General features: G+C 37.4%; 1 protein-coding gene across 1 annotated transcript in view; it reads left to right on the top strand.

Moving 5' to 3' along the window:
* Positions 1-740: 740 nt before the first annotated feature.
* The window catches only part of NPTN (neuroplastin), a 63,145-nt gene continuing 42,853 nt past the window's right edge, over positions 741-21,032 (top strand). Inside the window, exon 1 of the mRNA XM_004476600.5 lies at positions 741-1,010. Within this exon, the coding sequence (XP_004476657.1) occupies positions 920-1,010 (91 nt within the window). The 5' untranslated portion in view covers positions 741-919. The remainder of the gene's footprint in view (positions 1,011-21,032) is intronic.

Raw genomic sequence — 21,032 nt, 5'->3', positions numbered from 1 at the left:
CACCCGAGTTCCACTTAAATGTCCTTTGCATTAAAATGCTTTTGAAGATTCTTCATATAAGTTAATGAATGATGACTTCCTCGTAGAACTTAAATGTCTAAGGACGTGCTATTAGGCTAGCTGAACTCCCAGCTGTCAGATCTGAAACTCTACGACACGAAAATTAAGGCCAAAATGGAGAACAGGGGAGGGGAAAAAGATGTTTCAGGCAGAGGGAGACGTGAAGCTTTTACCCGGCACAGGGAGTGCATCACTTTTGCCTGAAAGGATGAGACAGGAGACGAGGAAGAGAGGTTGGAACTAGGCTAGTAGGGGGTCTGTGGCCAAAGTCCAGAAGGAACAGGACTTTGACAGGGGAAAATGGAAGAAAAGCGTAAAAGAGGCGGTGGTGTATCAAATTTTGCGGCCAAGAGCTCTAACATGGAAGACAGGATGGGCGGAGGAAATATATTATGTTTCCAATGTTTCGTCTTATTTACGAGCGGTCCCGTTTCACAGAAGGGTAAACTGAACTCATACTTCTCGGCTACCCTACGCCAAGAGAACAGGGGGAACCCCGCCTCACCCCCGTCACGTGGCCAGGAGAGCCCTTGGCACGTGACCTACCTCAGATTTGGCCAATCAGCCTCTGCAGGGGCGGGGACGCCGAGTCCCAGAGGCGGGAGGGTTCTTCGAGGCCGTCTCTTCTCGCGAGCCTTGCCGCCGTCGCTCTTCAGCCGCCCACGGCCCGGCGCGAAAGTCTCGCGAGGCTTGGGCGCTGCGGCGGTAGGAGGAGGACGGAGAAGGACGGAGCCCGGCCGCCGCGGCTACCCTCGCTCACTCCCTCGCGCACTCGCCCGCCCCCTCCCTCCCTCCCCTCCCTTCCCGGGCCCAGGCTCCGGCCCCGACCCATTCGTTCTTTCCTCTTCTGCTAGGGAGGATGTCGGGCTCCTCGCCCTCCAGCGCCCTGGCCCTCTCGCTTTTGCTGGTCTCTGGCTCTCTCCTCCCAGGGCCAGGCGCCGCTCAGAATGGTAAGCAGCCGGGCGGGGGCCGAGGGGCGCCGGCGGCCGGTGCGGGACCCGAGGAGGTGCCGGAACGGGGGAAGCGGGGGGCGGTCGGAGCCTGGGGGACTGCAGGACGCGGGAGAGGAGATGACTGTCGGGGGTTTGAAGAGGCGCGGGTGTGTTGACAGGAGCTGCTGAGGAGAGGAGGGGGCGTCCGCTCTGAGCCTGAGTTGTTGCTGACCTAGAGGCTCTCCTTCGGGCTCCTCGCTCCGGGTCGGGGAAGGGACCCCGAGGAAGCCGATGCGGGGAGCTGGAGTAGCGGGGGCGGACGGGGCGGGGGTGCAGCTTTTAAAGAAGGCGGTTGAAGGTAGGCATTTGTATTCAAGGCGACGGGGGTTGGGGAGGCTGTCGGTCCGGCTCGTCGTGAGAACAGGGTTCCCTGGCTTCGGGGATCGCCTAGGAATCTAGGGGGCTCCGTAAGACTGGTGACATCCTTAAAAATAAGGGAAGGGGAATTGGGGGAGGGGAGTTCTGAAGAGTACTGTGTCGAGCAGAGTATTAGAGCCCTAAGGAGGGGTAAGGAATCGGGACTTTGGAGAAATGGGGGTGGAGGGAAAGTGGGTGGAAAGCCGAGAGAGTGGGTTGACTGCGGTAGAGGACCTGGAAAGAGAGCAGCAGTGGCTCTAAATAAGATGGGAGGGCCGGGTGTGCTAAAGAGGGTGGAGTGCTGGGCTTGCTAGGGTAGTGGTTGGGAGAGCAAAAAGGGGTTTCTAAATAAGGAAAGGAAAAATGAGCACTGGATGGGGAGAAAGGGTTGAAACAAGCAGGGTGAATATTTATTAGAGAACGGGTGCCTGGGTATAGAGATGGGGGAAGGGAAAGACAAAAAATAAGAAAAGGGAGTAAAATGCAGGAAGCCGGGGGTGTAATGTTCGTTTGCAATGTGGAGGATAATATTAGGGAAGGGAGGAGCTGCGTTGTGGCAACTGCTCTATGATATTGGTTGGGCCTTTGGGAAGGCAGGGACTCAGCTGGAATTACAGTGGTGGGATTGAGAATAGTAACTGGAAGGGGGGGTGGAGGGAAGTGGGTTTTTGAGATCTACAACTTTCAAGACAGAAGAGACGTCATTTCTGTGGAACATGAAAGTAGTCCCTAGGACTACAGTGCAAGGTATGGTGGAAATGAAAGAATTATTTTAAACTCTGAAGCCTTTTGGAGAAGATGGAGAAATGGTGGAGAATTATGGTGGGGGGCATAGACAAAACAGATTCTGCTTGAAGGCATGTGTTACAATTTAGCTGCTGAGTTGATCTTTCAGAGATGAGACTAGAAGTATCTGCAACTTGTTTTTGCTCTTGTGGAAACAGCTATTAAGATATTTTAAAAATATTTTTATGTCAAAGAATGTATGCGAAGTCAGTACTGGAAAGTGAACCATAAATTATTGCTCAGCCTTCAGTGTTTCTTAATTGTTTGCTGCAAAATTTAAAATTACTCTGTTAAAATAGATGAAGTTTAAATGACATTTTTAAAAAAAGTCAGTGGTAGAGCCATCAGAGTTGAGTATTCTTAAGAGAATTGGGCTTAAAATGCTGCAGATTACAGTGAAAGTACATCAGTAAAGGATTGGAAAGGCATCCTTTGATTAAATATAAAAGTGTTTGTTGTACAAAATAGAAAACTCAGCAAATGGTATGTATGCTTCATGGCTTTGGATTATCACTGCAGGGGTCAGGAAGGAAACATTTTTCTGTCTGTTGCATTGCATATGCTAAAGTATATATAGGGTATTTTTCCTGTTTTTCTCCAAAGCCTGAGGTCATTGGAAGGCAGAGTAAGGTAGAGTAAGTCTGATTTACCTTGTCAGTTTTAGTCTGTGTTAACAGTATGACCTAAACATGCCTAAAACTAATTTCAGCTATTTGATTTGTGGAATAGCATGGTTTCATTTTGCATAATAGGTGAAAGAGTCCTTTTCTTAACATGTTAATCTCTGTGTTGGCATGGGTTTTTTCAGTGATTTATAATACGGTGAAATTGTTGTTTCTTAGCAACGAAAGCAAGGTTTTTGGGTAGACCTAAAAAGACTTATTGGGCTGGTCTCAGTGATAGGTATTTTAAATACAGTATGTTACGTTGGTTTCCCCAAAATGAGTTTGAGTTCAGTCACATGGCATAACCAGTGAAGTGAAGCTGAGCTGGTAGTTGATCCAAATGAATGTCAGTTAATTCAAGGAAGAAATGGCTACTTTTTGAGTTTGAGTTCATCTGTTCATATAGGTGAGGATACCATTTTAGTTTGCTTTTATAAGATTCAAGCTTTTAGCTGGTAATAGCTGTGGAAATAGTCTGACCTCATGTCACAGGGTTTGTATTTTTTTTTTACAGTGCTTCAGAAATGGATAGCATGCTCTATATGGCACTGAAATATTAGAAATGTTAGATTACCTATTTAAAGTAATCATTTGAAAAAGAATTTAGTTCTGAATTGGTAGTTTAGATTGAATATAGATTTTCTTTCAAAAGGCCTTTTGTATTTATTATTCCAAATGAATAATTTGGACTAGCTGGCCTTTAAGCTCCCTTCCAGCTCCCAAATTCTGAGTCTGTGACCCACTGCAGTAGGGATTCAGAGCTTTCATTTTGATAAATTTAGTTTCCCATCTAAACATTTAGACTTGAAACCACAGTTTCAAGTAAACTCCTTAAATTTAAGGTATTGCTTTTTGTATGTATCAACAAAAATGTATTTCATTTTAAAGAAGGAAACCTGCCCTAAAAAAATAACCTCCCTGATAAGATATTCAAATACTGTAGACTAAAACTGACCGAGTGTAAACCAAGCAGAGTAATATGGTGATCAAGTGCACAGGTTTGGACTGTGCTAGGCTTGGGTTTGTCCCAGCTCTTCTACTCTGTAGCTGAATGACCTTGAGTAAGGTACTTAATATCTCCAAACCTCAGTTTCTTCATCTGTAAAATGGGATTTATAATAAATGCCAATCCCCTAGGTTTTGATGTGAGGATTAAATGAAATAATGGCCATATAAAACACTTAGATTTCTGCTTAGCACACTTGAGTCTCATTACATTTTAGGCTATTACCATTATTATCCTTTAAAAAGTAGCATTACTAACTGCGTATTTTTCTTTATGTATATATTGAACATTTAATTGTTAATGCTACTCACTCATTTTGAATAAAGGTAAATAGGCCATTTGAAGGCCCACACAGAGAGAGTTGTGCTTTTGCTTATGTAACTATTAGAAAAGTGACTGGCTACACTGCCTTTCTGAAATGGCAAGTTCTGGTGAGGAAGTTTATATTTCCATTTTGCTGTATGGGAGATACCATGGCTTGCTATTTCTTTCATTGAACCAAATATCTTTTTTTTTTTTTTTTGTGGGGCTGGGGATTAAACCTGGGACCTCATATGTGGGAAGCTGACACTCAAACTCAACCACTGAGCCACATCTGCTCCCCTGAGTTGGTTTTTTCATTTGTTTTGCCCTTTTTTTTTTTTTTTCAGGAGGCAGGGGGAACCGAACCTGGGACCTCCCATGTGGGAAGCAGGTGCTCAACTGCCTTAGCCACATCTCCACAAATATCTTTCCATATGGGCCAGTTATCACGTTTTCATAGAATAACGGTGTTGTGAATAAGAGAAACAGAATGGCACACAGTGGGAGTGTTATATAAATGCTAGCTGAATGAAAGAATGTGAAGTGTGAAAACATGGTAATATATGCATACTTAAAATACAAAATTGGTTAATTAACACTGTTCAGTGAAGGAAAATAAGTCTAATAAATTTTATTATTAACAACCTACATTTTAAGAAACCGTTTTTCTTGGGTGATAGTAGATAGGTTGTGGACATTGGGCTTTGTAACAGTATCAGCATTTGCAGTAAATGATTCATGGATCTTTTTTCTATCAGGTGTTGTTTGCTTCAGTGGCTTGGCAATTTCCTCTCCCGTAGTATATTTTTAGAGGTGTATGTAGTATTGTGCATCTCTTCTCTGGGTGAATTGGATTGAGTGATAGAAGATAGGTCTTTTCTGTGGCAGCTATGGCACAAATGATATCCCAAACATCAAGAAACAGATTTTGACACAATTAAAACAGTTAAGATCAAAATGACCAGAAGAAATAGTTTGCTTGGAATGAAACATTTCATAAGATCATAAGCCTTCAGTTTCATAGACAACTGACCAAAATGTTACTACTCATATAATGGAGTAGGAAGGTAAGAGAAGTTGGTCAGCAGTCTTGGGAAAGACCATGTTACTACATCAGGACCTGTTTCTGGGCTCTGAGTCTTAGTCTTAGTTTTCCAATGAGTTACTGAACCAAATCAGAAAGAAAGATGCATGGATTGTTGTTGTTGTTAACAGTCCATCCTAAAGTTTATTCTCCAATGCCATTAAACAACCAGAGTTTCTTTCTCCAGAAATATTTTACATACTTCTCTGTACTTCAGATATATTTGCATTCAGGGGTTGAATGGATGGATTTTCATGTCGCCAGACATAAATAATAGCGCTTAACCTGTGAAATGTGTAATACCAAGGTTTAAACAAAACCAAAGAAATAAAACCCCATAAATATAAATGTGCTTAATATTATAAACATTTGCCATAAATTAGAATCGAAGTTCATTACAAGTTGGATTTTGCATGAGTTGCACAAGTACTCATGAGAGATTATTTAGTCTCAAAGGAATCCCTTTGTTTTTTCCCATTAATATGATTTTGATGTTAAACATTTTCTCTTGTGGAGTATATCTTTAGATATAAATAAAAGGCAACATTATTGTATTGTGCTTATTTCTATTAAAAAAAAAAAATTAACTTGGCCTTCAAAGGTGACTAGAGAAGTGCCATTAATTTGGACATTGTTTTTTCATTTATTTGGTTTGAAGCAGCATTTATTTATTTTTTAAAGTATGGTGTTTTATATGTAAAATCTGGAACTTTGCTGGATCTATGTAAAGGTTTTTCAAAACACAATCTGGGAGGGAGATAAGGTACTAGTATCTATAAAAATGAATTATGTAGAAACAGTAATGACTGTTGAATATTTTACACATGAGGTGTTCAGTAAAAGTTTGAGATTATATGCAAAGAAATTTTGGAAGGAGTTGAATTCTGTGAAAATTTTTCTGATGCATTCTATTCAATTTATTACTTACAGTGAGAGCACAATCTGTACAGGATCAGAAATAGAGAATGAAGCTATAAGAGAAAGGGAAAGACAGAAGAAAGGCTGCAGTAGTACAAGGAGAAAAGCAGGATGCAAGAATGAGGAATGAATCTTCGTTTGAGGAGCATCTGGAAAAATAGAATCTTACAGAAAGAATAAATAGACCAGGGACCTCTAAAGTAAATGCACAAGTCAGAATTAAAATAATGGTGCAAAATCATCTCCTGTGAACAATTGGTTTGGCTTTCTGTGTGCTTCATTAAACAAAACATTAACTTTCTTTTATCATTTTACATGAATTTTAAAAAATGCCATTGATAATAATAGAGTTTAATTTTAAGCACCTTAATTGCATTTTAAACTTGTGGATGAGGTGTGTGTGTGTGTGTGTTTGTGTGTGTATTTTCTGCAGAATTCCTAATTTTAGCTGGTAAGGATTAGTTTTGGGAAGGCAGAAAATCTGTCAAGTGAAATTAGTTGATTATAAACTGTTACATTTTGTAGGTTTATATCCATAAATAAACTTACCTAATTTAAAGTAAAATATTGCAGTGATTCTATGTTAAAGCATTATTACAATGGTATTAATGCCTAAATTAAAGAAATTGAATACACAGAAATAAATATATTAAAAAGTAAGATGTATCTGTTTCTCAAAAGTTTATTTTCTATTTAGGAGTGAGGAGTCAAAGATTTGTACCTAATTCCAATTTAGTATGTTAACCTGAAATTTAAAGTAGGTCTTTTTTTTTGGTTAGGCTTTTGTGTATGTACAAGATACACATTTATCAAACCTACCTAATTAATTTCAGGTTATTTTGACCTGATTGCTCAGAACTTTGAATTTGGTGTATATGTGTGGAAGTGGGGTAATATTTAATAAATAATTTTCTAAGAATCTACATTTATTTGCATATAGTAAGTTATTGGGAGACATATTTAAGGTTCCTAAGACAGCTGCTGAGTTGTGGTTTTTTTGATATGTTTCAAGTTAAAAATGAGTCTTATCTGTTATTAAAGTACAATGTAGTCAGCTTTGATGGAAATATCTTGTGTTAAATTCCTTGTTTTTACAGGTGCTAAATGGTGTTTTGTATATTTGAAAATAATTCTGGAATGTTTTAAGACTAGACTTTTTACCAAATAACCTTTAATTATTGGAGCTTTATGGTATGCTGCTTAATGATATTTTCCAGAAGATCATCAATTTGGATATGCCTTACTTGTCTTTGTTTAATTTTGGTTCATATCATTATTTTTCCCAAGTTTTGCTTCAAATTGACTGGACAGTACAACATAAATGAGATGATGTGAAATAACTCTGAAGTTGTTGGGGTTCTATATATTATGTAAGAGTCTATTATTAGAGAATATTAATTTAAGTCCTAAACTGCACCAGTAGTTTTAATCATATCCAAATGGATGCTCACATTCTAAAAGTGTTTAATATAAAATACATGACAAAATGTGAAGGCTTTTTCTGGTAGAACATCACCAAGGCACAGTGTTCCATATGCAATAAGATATGTTTTTAAAAAACAGGTAAGAGTGTTCTTTCATATATAAATTGTTTGCCATTGGCTCTTTTTTTCTTCCTGATTGTAGTAGTTGAAAACCACTGGACTAGATGTCTAAATTCCTTCCAGTTCTAAATTTGGACAATTCGATTAACCTTATAACTTAGGCACTGCCTCTAATGAGTAAAGGGTCCAAAGAGATACTACTTTGTGTTTTAAGTAGTTTTTAGAAACTTTATTTTGGGAATAAAACCTGACGTTGAGGCATGCACTGTTTTGAAATCCAACTACCTCCAAATCTACTTCAGATAACATAGTTCTTATTGCAAGGAAGGCAGCACAGTATATCATAAAGTGGTCTCCATACTAAACTTGATGGGAAAATTGTCAGTGTGAGTTAACTGAGAAATAAAAATCCCTGTAAAAATCCCTGCCAGGTAGATAGACATTTTGTGTTATCTCTATTGGTTGAAAAATAGTTGACTTTTGAAGAGGCAGTGAAGAGACAATTAAGTACACTTAACTCATCTAATAGTATTTTTATGTTATCCTTTGAGGAGATTTGTCTTCTATGTATGACGTAGTTTCCCCTGTCACGTATTTAAGACATCTATGACTGGCCCTGATAGTTGATGAAGGTAACCCAAATATTACCTGAATTAAATTTGAGGAAGTTCCTCAAATTAATAGCCCTTAGAAGGAATGTGTTAAAGATCTCAGTTTATAAACTTAGTCATTAGTCTTTGTGTCTGCTAGATAGGCCCATTTCTTTGTCTTTTTTTTTTTTCTATTTTCATTAGAATTTCAAACATATACAAAAGTAGAGTGAAAAATGTCATAAACCCCCATGTACCCATCATCTAGTTTCAACAGTTAACCTTATCTTTGCTGTTTATTAATTAAAAATGAACTGTAAACATTACAGTACAAACTGGAATTTTCCAGGAGCTTAACTGCAGTTAGTTGAGTGTGTTATGTTAGTAAAATACAAATATTCGGTTCACATGTGATCATGTTGAAATGACTTGAAAAATATAAATGCTCTTTAGAAAAAAAGTTTTTGGATTTTTTTGTCTGTGACTCGGACAAAGAAATAGACTTTATTTGTGCTATATGTATAAATATGTAATGTATTGTGAAGCAATACCTACCTTTACTCTGTGATGAATTCTTAATTCTTTTTCACTTAAGGAAAATTGTGATGCTCTAACTGATTTTGCAATTCATTAATGGGTCATGAGACTTAGTTTGAAAAACACCATTTTCAGGAATTTAGTAATTTTTTATTTTATTTTTTGAATTAGCATGCTAGTCTGGATTAATCTGATGGCTTTATAAACACAGTAAGAATTTTCATAAAGCATCAGTAATACCGGCACATACCATTACTAGTCCTTATTAGTAAAGAAAATATAGTATTTTATATTCATATATTTGTCACTATATAACAATCTTTTTCCTATTTGAACTTGGAAAAAAGGGAAGTCATAGGAGTTTAAATATCATAATCAAATTCCAGTATGTTTGGTTGGCCTTTTAAATTAGAGCTTGCTTTCCTTATTGTCTAGTCCCTTCTTTGAGGTATTGGTTGAATACAGGGCTGGGAACACTGTTGTTTATTCTTAGCTGAATGCTTACTCTGATGTTGTCTGAGGCACATTTCTGGTGAGTACAGATTGACTTGAATACTGGCCAGGGGAAGGGAGGGAGGAGGAAGCAGACTCATCACTGATAATTCATTTTCCTTTCATGTTTAGGAGTCTCAGATAACAGGATTCTTTCCCCCCCGCCCCCCCCCTTTTTTTTTTTAATGACATTGCTTCTTGGAGGAAAGAAAAGGAAACAAGATGCCCCTATCCGGTGTTGTCCACTGTTGGTGAAATACTTTTCAATCCTTAGATTGAAGGAATATGTTGAATCTATCATAGCATGTTTTGATTATACAAGTTTAGCAGTTTGGGAACCATTGTAGAGCAACTTGGAAAAAATAGCACACAGCTCCAGCACTGAAATTATATTCATTAATGCTGAATCACAAATCATTCACCAAGGGAGATGAAATAAATGGCCCTAATGCAAACCAGAGAACTGCTTCCTAGAAAAGAGCAAGTATAAAGAGGTTTCAAATAGCTTGCATTGAACTGTCATTGAATTACTCTTAGACAAATAACCTGGTGAATACTTATCAAAACAATGTTCTAACAGTGTTACCGTTTTCTTACTAGGACTGAACTCCAAATAATAGAGAACTCTTTCTAACCACATTTAGGAAAAGATACAAAATCTGTGTTTATGGCGGCATAAGATTTAGGAGAAAAACTGAAGGAGCTAAACTTATGAAAAGGGAGCACTAGGGAGATGTGATTATCTATTAATACCTTCAAGGTAGCAGTGCAAATGAAGTAAGGGAATTAGATAGTCTCCAAAGATGGATGAGCTGTATCCAAAAGCAGTGACCTAAAGCATGGGAAGAAAAGCATAGGTTTAGTATTAGGAAGATGATTTTAATGAAAGGAGCAGAAGAATAGGTTGCACATATTATTGGAGCCAGAAGAAGTAGGGTAAAGAGCTGGTTGAGAGAGACCTTATAAAAGAAGGGAATCTGTTTTTCCCTGTTACTTCTAGTACTTGTTTAGGAGCTCAATAGGAGAAAATAAAAAGCTTTATTGAAAGTTAATATGAAGTGGGCTTTTCAGAAGTTTTTAAGGCCCAGAAATTAGTTTGTTTCCAGCTCTAAAATTCTATGATTTCAAGAAAAATGGTAGATTAACTTTGGAATCCATTTTTAAGTAGCTTTTAGAACTTGTATATAATATTTAAAACAGGATTCCATTTATTATAATCTTAAGCAATTTCTTTTTATTTAGTTGTTGAAAAATTACACCATGAAATTCTTCCAGTCTGTGTTTAAGACACAGAGGTATAAGTTGTAAAGAATTCCCTAGACTTTGTTCCTGCCTCCTAATACTGCTCTTACCTCAAGGTAAATTTAGTTACAGGGACACCTTGTTACACCTTAATCCCATTCCTTGTCTCCCCTGAGGAAGGTGATAGAAAATGAAGTATGTATCTTGTGTCCCCCTTTCATTGCAAGGTTTTGTAGCTCCCCATTATTATTTCCAAATTAAGTTTATAGGTGTTTTAGTCTACTTACACATATTATTAAAGAAAAATATATAATGCCCTAAATGTAATATAGAGGAGAGAATAAAGAAAAAATTATTTATAATAAAGTAGTTATGTATGTGAATGCTCAGGCATGGATACACAATGAAGTACCCTGCACTTTAAACCCATATATAGATAAACTAAGAATATGATAGCCGCAAATGCAGATTGATAGAGGTTTGCTGAAATGGTGACTCAAATACCACAGGCAGCATGATTTTCTGAAAAGGTGAACAACTCTTGGTAAAGTTCCAGATGAAACTAAGTACAGTTTATCCTTGCTTTACACAGTAATTGCATTCCTGGAAAATTGAGTGATGATTAAAACCATGCAAGAATACTTGGTGTTATGTTTAAAATAGTTTGGTTCTAGGTTCAGAGAAAGTTTTCACCTACTTGAATGTCATTTGAAAGTTGTGTAGAAAGAGGGACAGTTCTTTATTGTGCAAGACTTTTTCCTACTTTGTGGTATATTGAGCATTCCTGGTCCTTGCCCACTAAATGATGCTAATAGTGTCCCCTCATTGTATCAACCGTTAATACTCCCACAAGTTTCCAGAATGTCCCATAAAAGGCAGAACAGCCTTCATTGAAAATGTCTGTTTGTTCCTGAACTTCCAGGTATCCTCTAGTGTAGAGTTACAAAACCTAGTCCCTAGGACTGCCACCAGTGAAACCCACACCACTTCTAGGAATGGGAAGCAAGGGGAGAAGCTGTTCACTTCTCTTTACTCTTTTTGTTAACATGCATTTGATTTAAGCAGGACTTACTTGTAAGCTCATCTGCTATTGGAGGTGGGCAAATACCATTTGCTAGACTGAAGATAGTATGCTTTGACTGAAAACATTAAAAGCTGGTCATATAAAACCTGCACTGGGACCCCAGTTTGATTCCTCTTTTCCAAAGGATTATAATGTGAAATTTGGAGCCTGAGAACTTGGATTGAAATCCTGATATTTGGCAAGTCTCTTAATCTCTCTTAGCCTCTGTTTCTTTATCTGTTTTTTTAAGAAATAAAAACATACTTCACCAGTTGGTGGTTTAGAATGAGATCGCACATGTAAAGTGCCTGGTATGGTACCTGGCACAATATGTGCTTGATAAATTTTTTTTTCTCTGCTACCAATACTGGTTCAATTATCTTGGTTTACTTTTTAATTTATTGTTTGAAAGCTAGCTATTATTGGTCCCATGTTATTTTATTTTTTTAAACCATTAAGCATTTTTTTAAACTAGAGAAGTTGTGAGCTTATAAAACAATCATGCATAATGTGCAGAATTCCTATACATGACCCTTTACCAACCCTTATGTTGTTGTGGAACATTTGTTACAAATTACGAAAGAACACGATCAGACTATTACCACTATGGTTCATAGTGTACACTTGGTATATTTTTTCCATACACCCCTATTAGGAACACTATGTATTAGTATTGTATATTTATTATAGTTCATGAGAGAACACTCATCTCTTTATACTGTTAATCACAGTCCATCTTTCACCACATGGTTCATTGTTACACATTCCCATACCTTGTACATTCTATCCAAACTGTATTCTCAGTGGCTCTCACTTTTATCACAGAGTTCTGCAGTCATTGCCCCAGTAAACCTTTGCACTTTTTCTTTAGTCCAAAAAAAAAAAAAATCCCATACCCTTTATTACTGACCCTTAGTGTTGGTATCGTACCTTCTTTGACATCGAGGCAAGAATATTACAATATTCCTGTTAACTATAGTCCATAAGTTACATTAATTGTATTTTCCCCATGCATCATTATATTCTTACCACCTTGTGCTAGTGAAGTACATTTGTTCTAGTTCATAGAACAACATTCTTGTATTTGTACTATTAACCACCATCCTTGTTTACCTCCAGGTTCACTTAAGTTATTCATTCCTAGATTATTCTCTAGCTTTCTTTCAATTGACATTTACATTCCTAGTCTGCCTCTTTCAGCCACAATCCTGTTTATGAATAAGCCATGTTAGTTATACTGACTATAAGCAACAATTTTTTTTTTACTAGAAAGCTATGGTCTCTGATCTTATACCAATTGTTCAGTAAAAGTTTTATTTTATTTATTTCTCTGCCCTCCACCCCCCCCAATTGTCTGCTCTCTGTGTCCATTCACTGTATGTTGTTCTGTGTCTGCTTGTATTCTTGTCAGCAGCACCAGGAATCTGTGTCTTTTTGTTGCATCATCTTTTTTTTAATTTTTAAAGATTTATTTATTTATTTATTTCTCTCCCCTTCCCCCCCACCCTGGTTGTCTGTTCTCTGTGTCTATTTGCTGCGTCTTCTTTGTCCGCTTCTGTTGTTGTGAGCCTCATGGGAATCTGTGTTTCTTTTTGTTGCGTCATCTTGTTGTGTCAGCTCTCCGTGTGTGCAGCACCATTCCTGGGCAGGCTGCACTTTCTTTCGTGCTGGGCGCCTCTCCTTACGGGGCACACTCCTTGCACGTGGGGCTCCCCTATGCGGGGGACACCCCTGCGTGGCAGGGCACTCCTTGCACGCATCAGCACTGCGCATGGGCCAGCTCCACACGGGTCATGGAGGCCCGGGATTTGAACTGTGGAACTCCCATGTGGTAGACGGATGCCCTAACCACTGGGCCAAGTCCGCTACCTTGTTGCATCATCTTACTGTGTCAGCTGTCCATGTGTGTGGTGCCGCTGTGTTGGGGATTTGGACCCAGAGGGTATCGGGAATGAAAGAAAGAGAAAAGGGGAGAAGGAAACAAAGAGAAAGAACGAGAGAAAAAGAACGAGAGAGCTGGGACCAGGGGGTCTGTGAGTAGAGACTCATCAGACAACTTTATTGTTCACAAGGGGTTCTATATATATACCCCAGTCCACATGGGTAAAACCATCAACATTACTCATAGTTTAAGGGATTAAGAAAATCTTATCTCAAGGTTTAAGTGTTCTATTTACTACACAAATGTTATCTGCTCATCTTTTCTTTCAGCCTTTCACAGCTTCATCCTGTTTGCTGGGAACTCTTAATTACCACATTCCTTAGATTACAAGTATAGCCATGGAGACAGCATGTCTCCCTGAGAGGCCACTGTGCCTCAGTTTCCAACACCACTCCTGGGCAAGCTGCACTTTTTTCACGCAGGGTGACTTTCATTGTGGGGGTGCACTCCTTGCACGTGGGGCTCTCCTACGCGAGGGACACCCCTGCGTGGTATGGCGCTCCTTGCATGCCTCAGCACTGCGTGTGGGCCAGCTCACCATACAGCTCACCAGCCCTGGGTTTGAACCCTGGACCTCCCATGTAGTAGGCGGATGTTCTACCAGTTGAGCCAAATCCTCTTCCTAGTAGAAGTTTTAAGAGCTCCACATTTTCTTGGGTCTTGTCTTCCTATAGAGACACATACTTATTGCTGTTTCAAGCATTTTAAACTTGTCTTTAGTAATTAAGACAGTGATCTAAATGGTTAAAGCGGTCTTTTTACCATCCCTAAAATTCTGTCCTTAAGTTATATGTATACTACTTCATCTTGTCTCTTCTGTTATCTTCATTTGCTTCTACATAAACATTTGGCACTTTAATCCTTTATCCTGTTTTATTTGCATCCTTTTTTAGGCAGAGGGATGGTAAAGTCTGTTATACTTGTAATATACAAAGTTTAGTTTTATATTTTTGACTGATGTTTTTGAACTGCAGTGTTTGCATATTGTGACTTCAGGGTACTTTTCCGTTTCTTAGTAGCTGTTTAATGATCTGTGTATGGTGGAGATCTTTCCAACATGATTTTTAAATCTTTTAATCCCCACAGGGTCATAATGTCCATATTTCTCAGAAACAGCTCAGCTGGTCCTCAAGGCTTAGTTACAAAGAAGTTAATTTCTGATGGGACTGAGGACACCAAAGTAGAAAGAATTCCAGGCAGGTGGCTAGGAATGAATATTGATTGTGAACTATGAGGTATTTGCTGTAGGCTGGTAAATTTTAGTGCTCTCTGGAAGGCTACTGCTTACTGTGAAGTACCCATGATATATCCTGAAATGTCTGCCCATGGAGCATATAATTTGCTACCCGGTGCAGGTAGACATTACAATTCAGTTATGGGGTGGGGGTAATCAGATAAGCCAGAATGGGAAAGCGTTTGAGTGGAATGTGTTTTTGGTAGTGTTTTAAGGTGTCACCTTACCATTCTGCAACACTATGTTTGTTACTGAAGGAGCTCAAGAATTTTATCAGGTAAACTCTCAAAATACACCACTGGAAAGGCTTGACAGTCCCAGAAGTACCAGGTGAGTCCGAGGTAACCAGATACATAAGCTTGTTATCCATCGCTTCCTAGAATTTAATGAAGTTTTCATCAGGTTGAATTTTCAAATAAATGTAACAAACTACAAGAGGGAGTATTAGCAGACAGGATGGATAGTGATTAACCAATATTTTGACATCGAATTATTTAACTTTTTGAAAAAGGTAAAAGTTATTGGATTTTTAAAAGTTATGAAAGGCCTTGCTTACTTGATAATATCAAATAATACCTAGGCATTTAAAGTAAAATATTAAAGTTCCTCCTTTTACATCCTTGATTCACACTCCCAGGAGAAAGTACTGTTAACACTTTGTTGTATATCCTATCAAAGCTTGTTCTGTGTACTGTCATCTATAGACTGTAATGCTTTGCCTTAATAGTATTAAAACATTGTAATTCATCTTAGTATTTATCCTTTTTTGAATATAGTAATTGAAGTGACATATTTCCATTTATGTAAGTGTATGGCACCTTTAGTACAGGGGTTCTTAACAGGAGGTGAGTGAGCTTGAATTGAAATTGAAAAAAACATTCTTGTGGGAATGTGTTGGTCTGGTTGTGATATATTTATTAAATACACAGTATAATGTGGACTTAGCAAGGGGTCTTCGGTTTTCACCTGACTGGCAAAGGGGTCTGTGGAACAAAAACAGTTAAGAACTCCTGCTGTAGAATATATCTTTTGTTACTAATTGTAACTGAAAGAAATTATGTCAATGATAACTGAGTTCTTGATTTTGAAATTGGCTTACTGAGAGTGCCTTTTGACAGTCCAAACAGGAAATGAGAAGCTTCATTAAATGGAAAAGAACAATATATTACTATGATTTTTCTTGAGCTTTTTTCTTTGATAGAAATACTGAATGTTCACACATTTACCATCTTAGTCATGTGGGTAATTCCCGAGACACTTCCTATTTTTTATTGAAAGCATTCTGGAAACAATTTTGCAGTCTCTTTTCAAGAGAAGCAGCAATATTTTGCTACTAATTGGAACACTAGGTAAATAATATAAACTGTTCCTCCACCTCATATTACTACCCAGAAGTGTATTTATGAGGTAATAAGGACCTGAAACAAGGTGATGTGAGTGTGAAGTAAGTAATTATGAAAGGAGAATAGAATACATTTGAAGAGTTGACTGAATTGTGGGGTTTATGAGGAATTGAGAAGGCAGCAGGTTTTAGTGGAACATTAGTGAACAGGAATCTGAATTTGGATTCTGTTTGGATTCCAGGAAGGGTTCTTCAACTAAATGGCAGCCAGGACCATGGGCTATTTGTGTTAGATGGAGGCAAGAATTAGATTTAGGAATTGCAAACTTTACCAGCAGAGGGTTGTTCTTTTTGTTGCTTTGCTTTTTAAAATTTCAACTTGTCAGTTAGATAAAATATAACTGTTTGGGGTAGAGGGAGTCCCCTAAATGTCCCAAAAAACCCTTAGAAACAATTGTTCCTAAAGCTTTAGGAGCAAGGCTTTAAAATTGGTGAAATGGATGATCCCTTTGCAGACCTACTTCCAAAGTTTTTGCACATAGATACTTTGTACCTTTGGTTTATGATCTGCTTGGTCAATCTTGATACTTGCATAGAAGTCCTGTGCATACTTTGCAAAGTCAATGGCTAGAATACTGATAATACACCTTTCCTTGGTTGAAATAAGACTCAAAGGAAAGATGATCCCTTTAAGTCAGTATGTATAAAATAAACACAAAGATAATCATCCTATGCAAAATCGATTCAGTAAAATAATTTTTTATTGCAAGGTTTATCCACCTCTTTGTGGGAAAGAGCTTCTTGTCATTTGTCATGAGTTTTAAGATCTGGGGACATGATAGGAGAGTGGAGAGTTGTGTTAAGTCCCTGCTTGGAAAGGGGATGAAAGTGCCTTCTTGATGGGGAGAAAATTCTTAGGGGTATGTGGATTTAGCAACAACCTTAGGGCTCTGTCAGTAAGAACTGGATCTACTCCTAAGTCCCATTTTACTAGTTAGACATACCAGCTTAAAAAAAATTAGATCTATTTGGTAATGCCAAACACTCAAACTCATAGACCCACAGGATTTCTTTATAAATAACTCAGATAATTGGGGTTGGATGTGTAATGACTAAGGCCTGAACTGGTAACATTTGATGAGAAAGAAGCAGAACAATTTGTTTACTTGTTTATCTGAGATAAAGCAAGTTATTTACTTGTTTATCTGAGATAAAATATTTTGGATTAAATAGTGCTTATAGGTTATTACTTAGTTTTTATTTTTATTTTTTAAGGTACTGATGGCCAAGGATTGAACCACATACTCGTGTGTGGGAAGCTGATGCTCAGCCACTGAGCCACATTGGTTTCCCTGAGTTGGTTTTTTTGTTTGTTTTGCTTTCTGTTTTTTTCAGAAGGCACCGGGCAACCAGGACCTCCCGTGTGAAAGGTGGGCACTCAACTCCTTGAGCCACATCCACTCCCTGTTCTTTCGTTTTAAATGTCCGTGGTAAACAAAGCATTGCTTTCAGCGAGGCAAAATAGTGTAGACTGAGGCGGGAGCTCTGGAATTAATACTGCTAGGGTCTGCAACCTGGCTCTGCCACCATCAGCTGTGTGACATTGGGCAAATTATTTAACTTCTGTGCTTCTGGGCTATCTGTAGGATGGTGATGACAACCTTAAGAGGTAGTTTCTGTTGTTCAGTAGTGAATTAAATTATACAAGCTATTTTGCACTATGCCTGACACACATAAATGATCAGTGAAGGTTAGCTGCTGTTATAATGCATTTCCTTTAGAGACATTAGTTGTGTATTCAGTAATCTTTTTGAAATGTTCTTGTTTTATTAGAATGGTTACAAAATGTCCTGCTTCCTGCCCTTTCTACCCTAATGGTTTCCCGTCAAAGCTGTTTTTTCAAAGAAGGATTTCTAGCCTTTTTGTTTGTTTTTGTTTTGATTCTAGAGGATTTACAGAGAATCTGATTTTTTTCTCTTTTAGAATTGATAATGAGGCAGCATCATTACCTAAGTTGGAAAGAGTAGAAAAGTTGCATTTTACCTGTAAAGTAAAATCTCAAATTAAAAATCACTTTTACACTCAGTTTTTATTTACTTTTATTAAATGGATGTGTAGTAAGAAAGCAAACTATTAGGGATTTTTTTTTTTAATTAGAAAACAAATTCCAGGGCATCTGTGGTAAATAGAATTATACCATAGTCTAGTATATTACAATCTGTTCTTCTGTTGCTATTCAGAAAGATAGTCCTGAGTGTCATGAAAAACCTCACTAATCAAAGAAAGTTAGTTTCATTTATTTACTGTTCATTAATATACAAATGATTTCTGTACATTTAAAATTGTTAATAGGTTGAAATTTGTTGAAGAGATTCCATCCTTAATCCTCAGTTGATAATATTATTTCTCACTATTCTTTTAAGAAACATTTTTGAGTATAATGTGTGCAGCAAGGCTTGTGGGAATAAAAAATTAGAGACATATCCTGGTTTCCAATAATTTATCATCTGATAAAATAAATTCTTATATTAAAAATTCAAAATAAGACTCCAGATAGTTTATTTTTTAATTTTAAAAATTTTTATTAGGTAATTTGCAAGCTTACAAAACAGTTATGCATAATGTGCAGAATTCCCATATATTATCCCTTCATCAACACCTTGCATTGTTGTGGAACATTTACTACAGCTCATGAGAGAACATCATCAAAATATTACTCCTACCCCTGTAAGATCTTAGGCATATTTGTTTTGTAAATTCACAACTTTTACAATATACTTACTGTTTATGTATGTTCATGTATGAATGATATACTTCAATAAAATAAAATAAAAATTATTACTCCTAGCTATGGTTCATAGCTTACATTTTGTATACTTTTTCCATATACTTCCCTATTATTACTAACACCACGTTTTAGTATAGTACATTTGTTATATTAAATAGTTCATGAGAGAACACTCTTATTTGTATTGTTAACCACAGTCCATCATGCACCCTGTGGTTCACTGTGTTATGCAGTCCCATGCCTTGTACAATCCATCCACAAGTGTACACTCAGTGGCTCACTTCATCAGAGCTGTGCAGTCATACCTCATTAAATTTTGCATGTTTTCCTTAGTCCAAGAGAAAAAAATCCCATGCCCCCATTATTGTCCCTTTTGTGTTGATATATTATCTCCCTGACATCGATGCAAGAATATTACAATATGGCTGTTAATTATAGCCATGAGTTACGTTAATGTATTTTTTCCATGCATCATCATAATCTTACCACCTTGTAATAGTGACATACATTTGCTCTAGTTCATAGAACATTTCATGTATTTGTACTATTAACCAAAATCCTCATCCACCACTGGGTTCCCTATGCTGTTCGTTCCCTAGATTATGCTCTAGTTTTCTTTCAATTGACATGTGCATCCCTAAACTAGCCCTTTCAGCCACCATCCCATTCACAAACCAGCCACATTAGTTATACTCATTACAGTGTGCCACCACCAACTATCCATTTCTGCACTTTTATAGTCAAGCTAATTAAAAATTCTACATACGTTAAGCATTAGCACCAGTTCTCAGCCCTCAACCTATCTCAGTAACCAACACTCTAGGTTTTAACTTCATGTGTTTATTATTCATATTTAGTTCATATTAGTGAGCCCATATAATATCTGTCCTTTTGTGTGTGGCTTATTTCACTCAGTATAATACCCTCAAGGTTCATCCATGTTCTCATATGTGTCTCAATTTTATTTCTTACAGCAGCATAGTATTCCATTGTATGTTTATACCACATTTTGTTTATCCATTCATTGGTTGATGGACCCTTGGGTTGTTTCCATCTTTTAGCAATTGTGAATAATGCTGCTGTGAACATCAGTGTGCAAATGTCCACATCACAGTTTTCAGTTCTTCAGGACATATTCCTAGTGAGGGATTGCTGGATCATACAGCAGTTCTATATTAAACTTCCTGAGGAACTGCCTTCCACAGAGGCTGCACCATTGTACATTCCCACCTACAGTGAAAGAGTATTCCTAATTCTCCACATCCTCTCTGTCACTTGTTCTATTTATTTGTTTATTTATTTACTTTAATAATGGCCATTCTGTGAAGTGTGAGATAACTTATTGTAGTTTTGATTTTCCCCAATAGCTAGTGATATTGAACATTTTTTTTCATGTGTTTTTTCACCATTTATATTTCCTTTTTGGAAAATGTCCAAGTCTTTTGCTCATACTTAGATTGGATTGCTTGCTCTGTTGTTGAGTTCTATGATCTCTTTTTATAGCATGGAAATCAAACCCTTATCAGATATATGGTTTCCAAATATTTCTTCCCATTGAGTAGGCTGCCTTTTCACCTTCTTGACAAAGTATTTTGAAGCACAAAAGTGTTTAAGTTTGAGGAAGTCCCATTTATCCATTTTTCCTATTGTTGCTCGTGCTTTGAGTGTAACGTATTTGTACTTACCGCCTACCACCAGGTCTTCTAGGACTTTTATGGTTATAGTTTTTATAGTTAGGTCTTTGATCCAAAAAATAAGACTCCATATAGTTTAAAATTGAGTATCCTCAATTTTTAAAATTGAGAAACCATTGAGGTCTGGAGGTAGGGGGAAGAAATTTCCCATTTTCCTGCCATTGTTGAAGTAGAGAATTTAATCTCTTAGATTAACACATCCTTAATTTTCCTAAATTGTATCTGATTAATCTTTAGAGAAATATTGAAGAGTAACAAAAGGTAGGAAAAATAACACAAACATTACCATACCTCATGAACATTTATCACAAACGTAGGAGCTACTGTTTCTATTGGTATTTTCTCTAGACTCAATCTGTGGCATATTGGCTTTGCTTCTTTTTAGTGCTCTTT

Source organism: Dasypus novemcinctus, chromosome 3 (genome assembly GCF_030445035.2).
Source record: "Dasypus novemcinctus isolate mDasNov1 chromosome 3, mDasNov1.1.hap2, whole genome shotgun sequence".
NCBI lineage: Eukaryota > Metazoa > Chordata > Mammalia > Cingulata > Dasypodidae > Dasypus > Dasypus novemcinctus.
The sequence above is the reverse complement of the archived record's forward strand: the minus strand, read 5'-3'. Positions and strand labels throughout refer to the sequence as shown.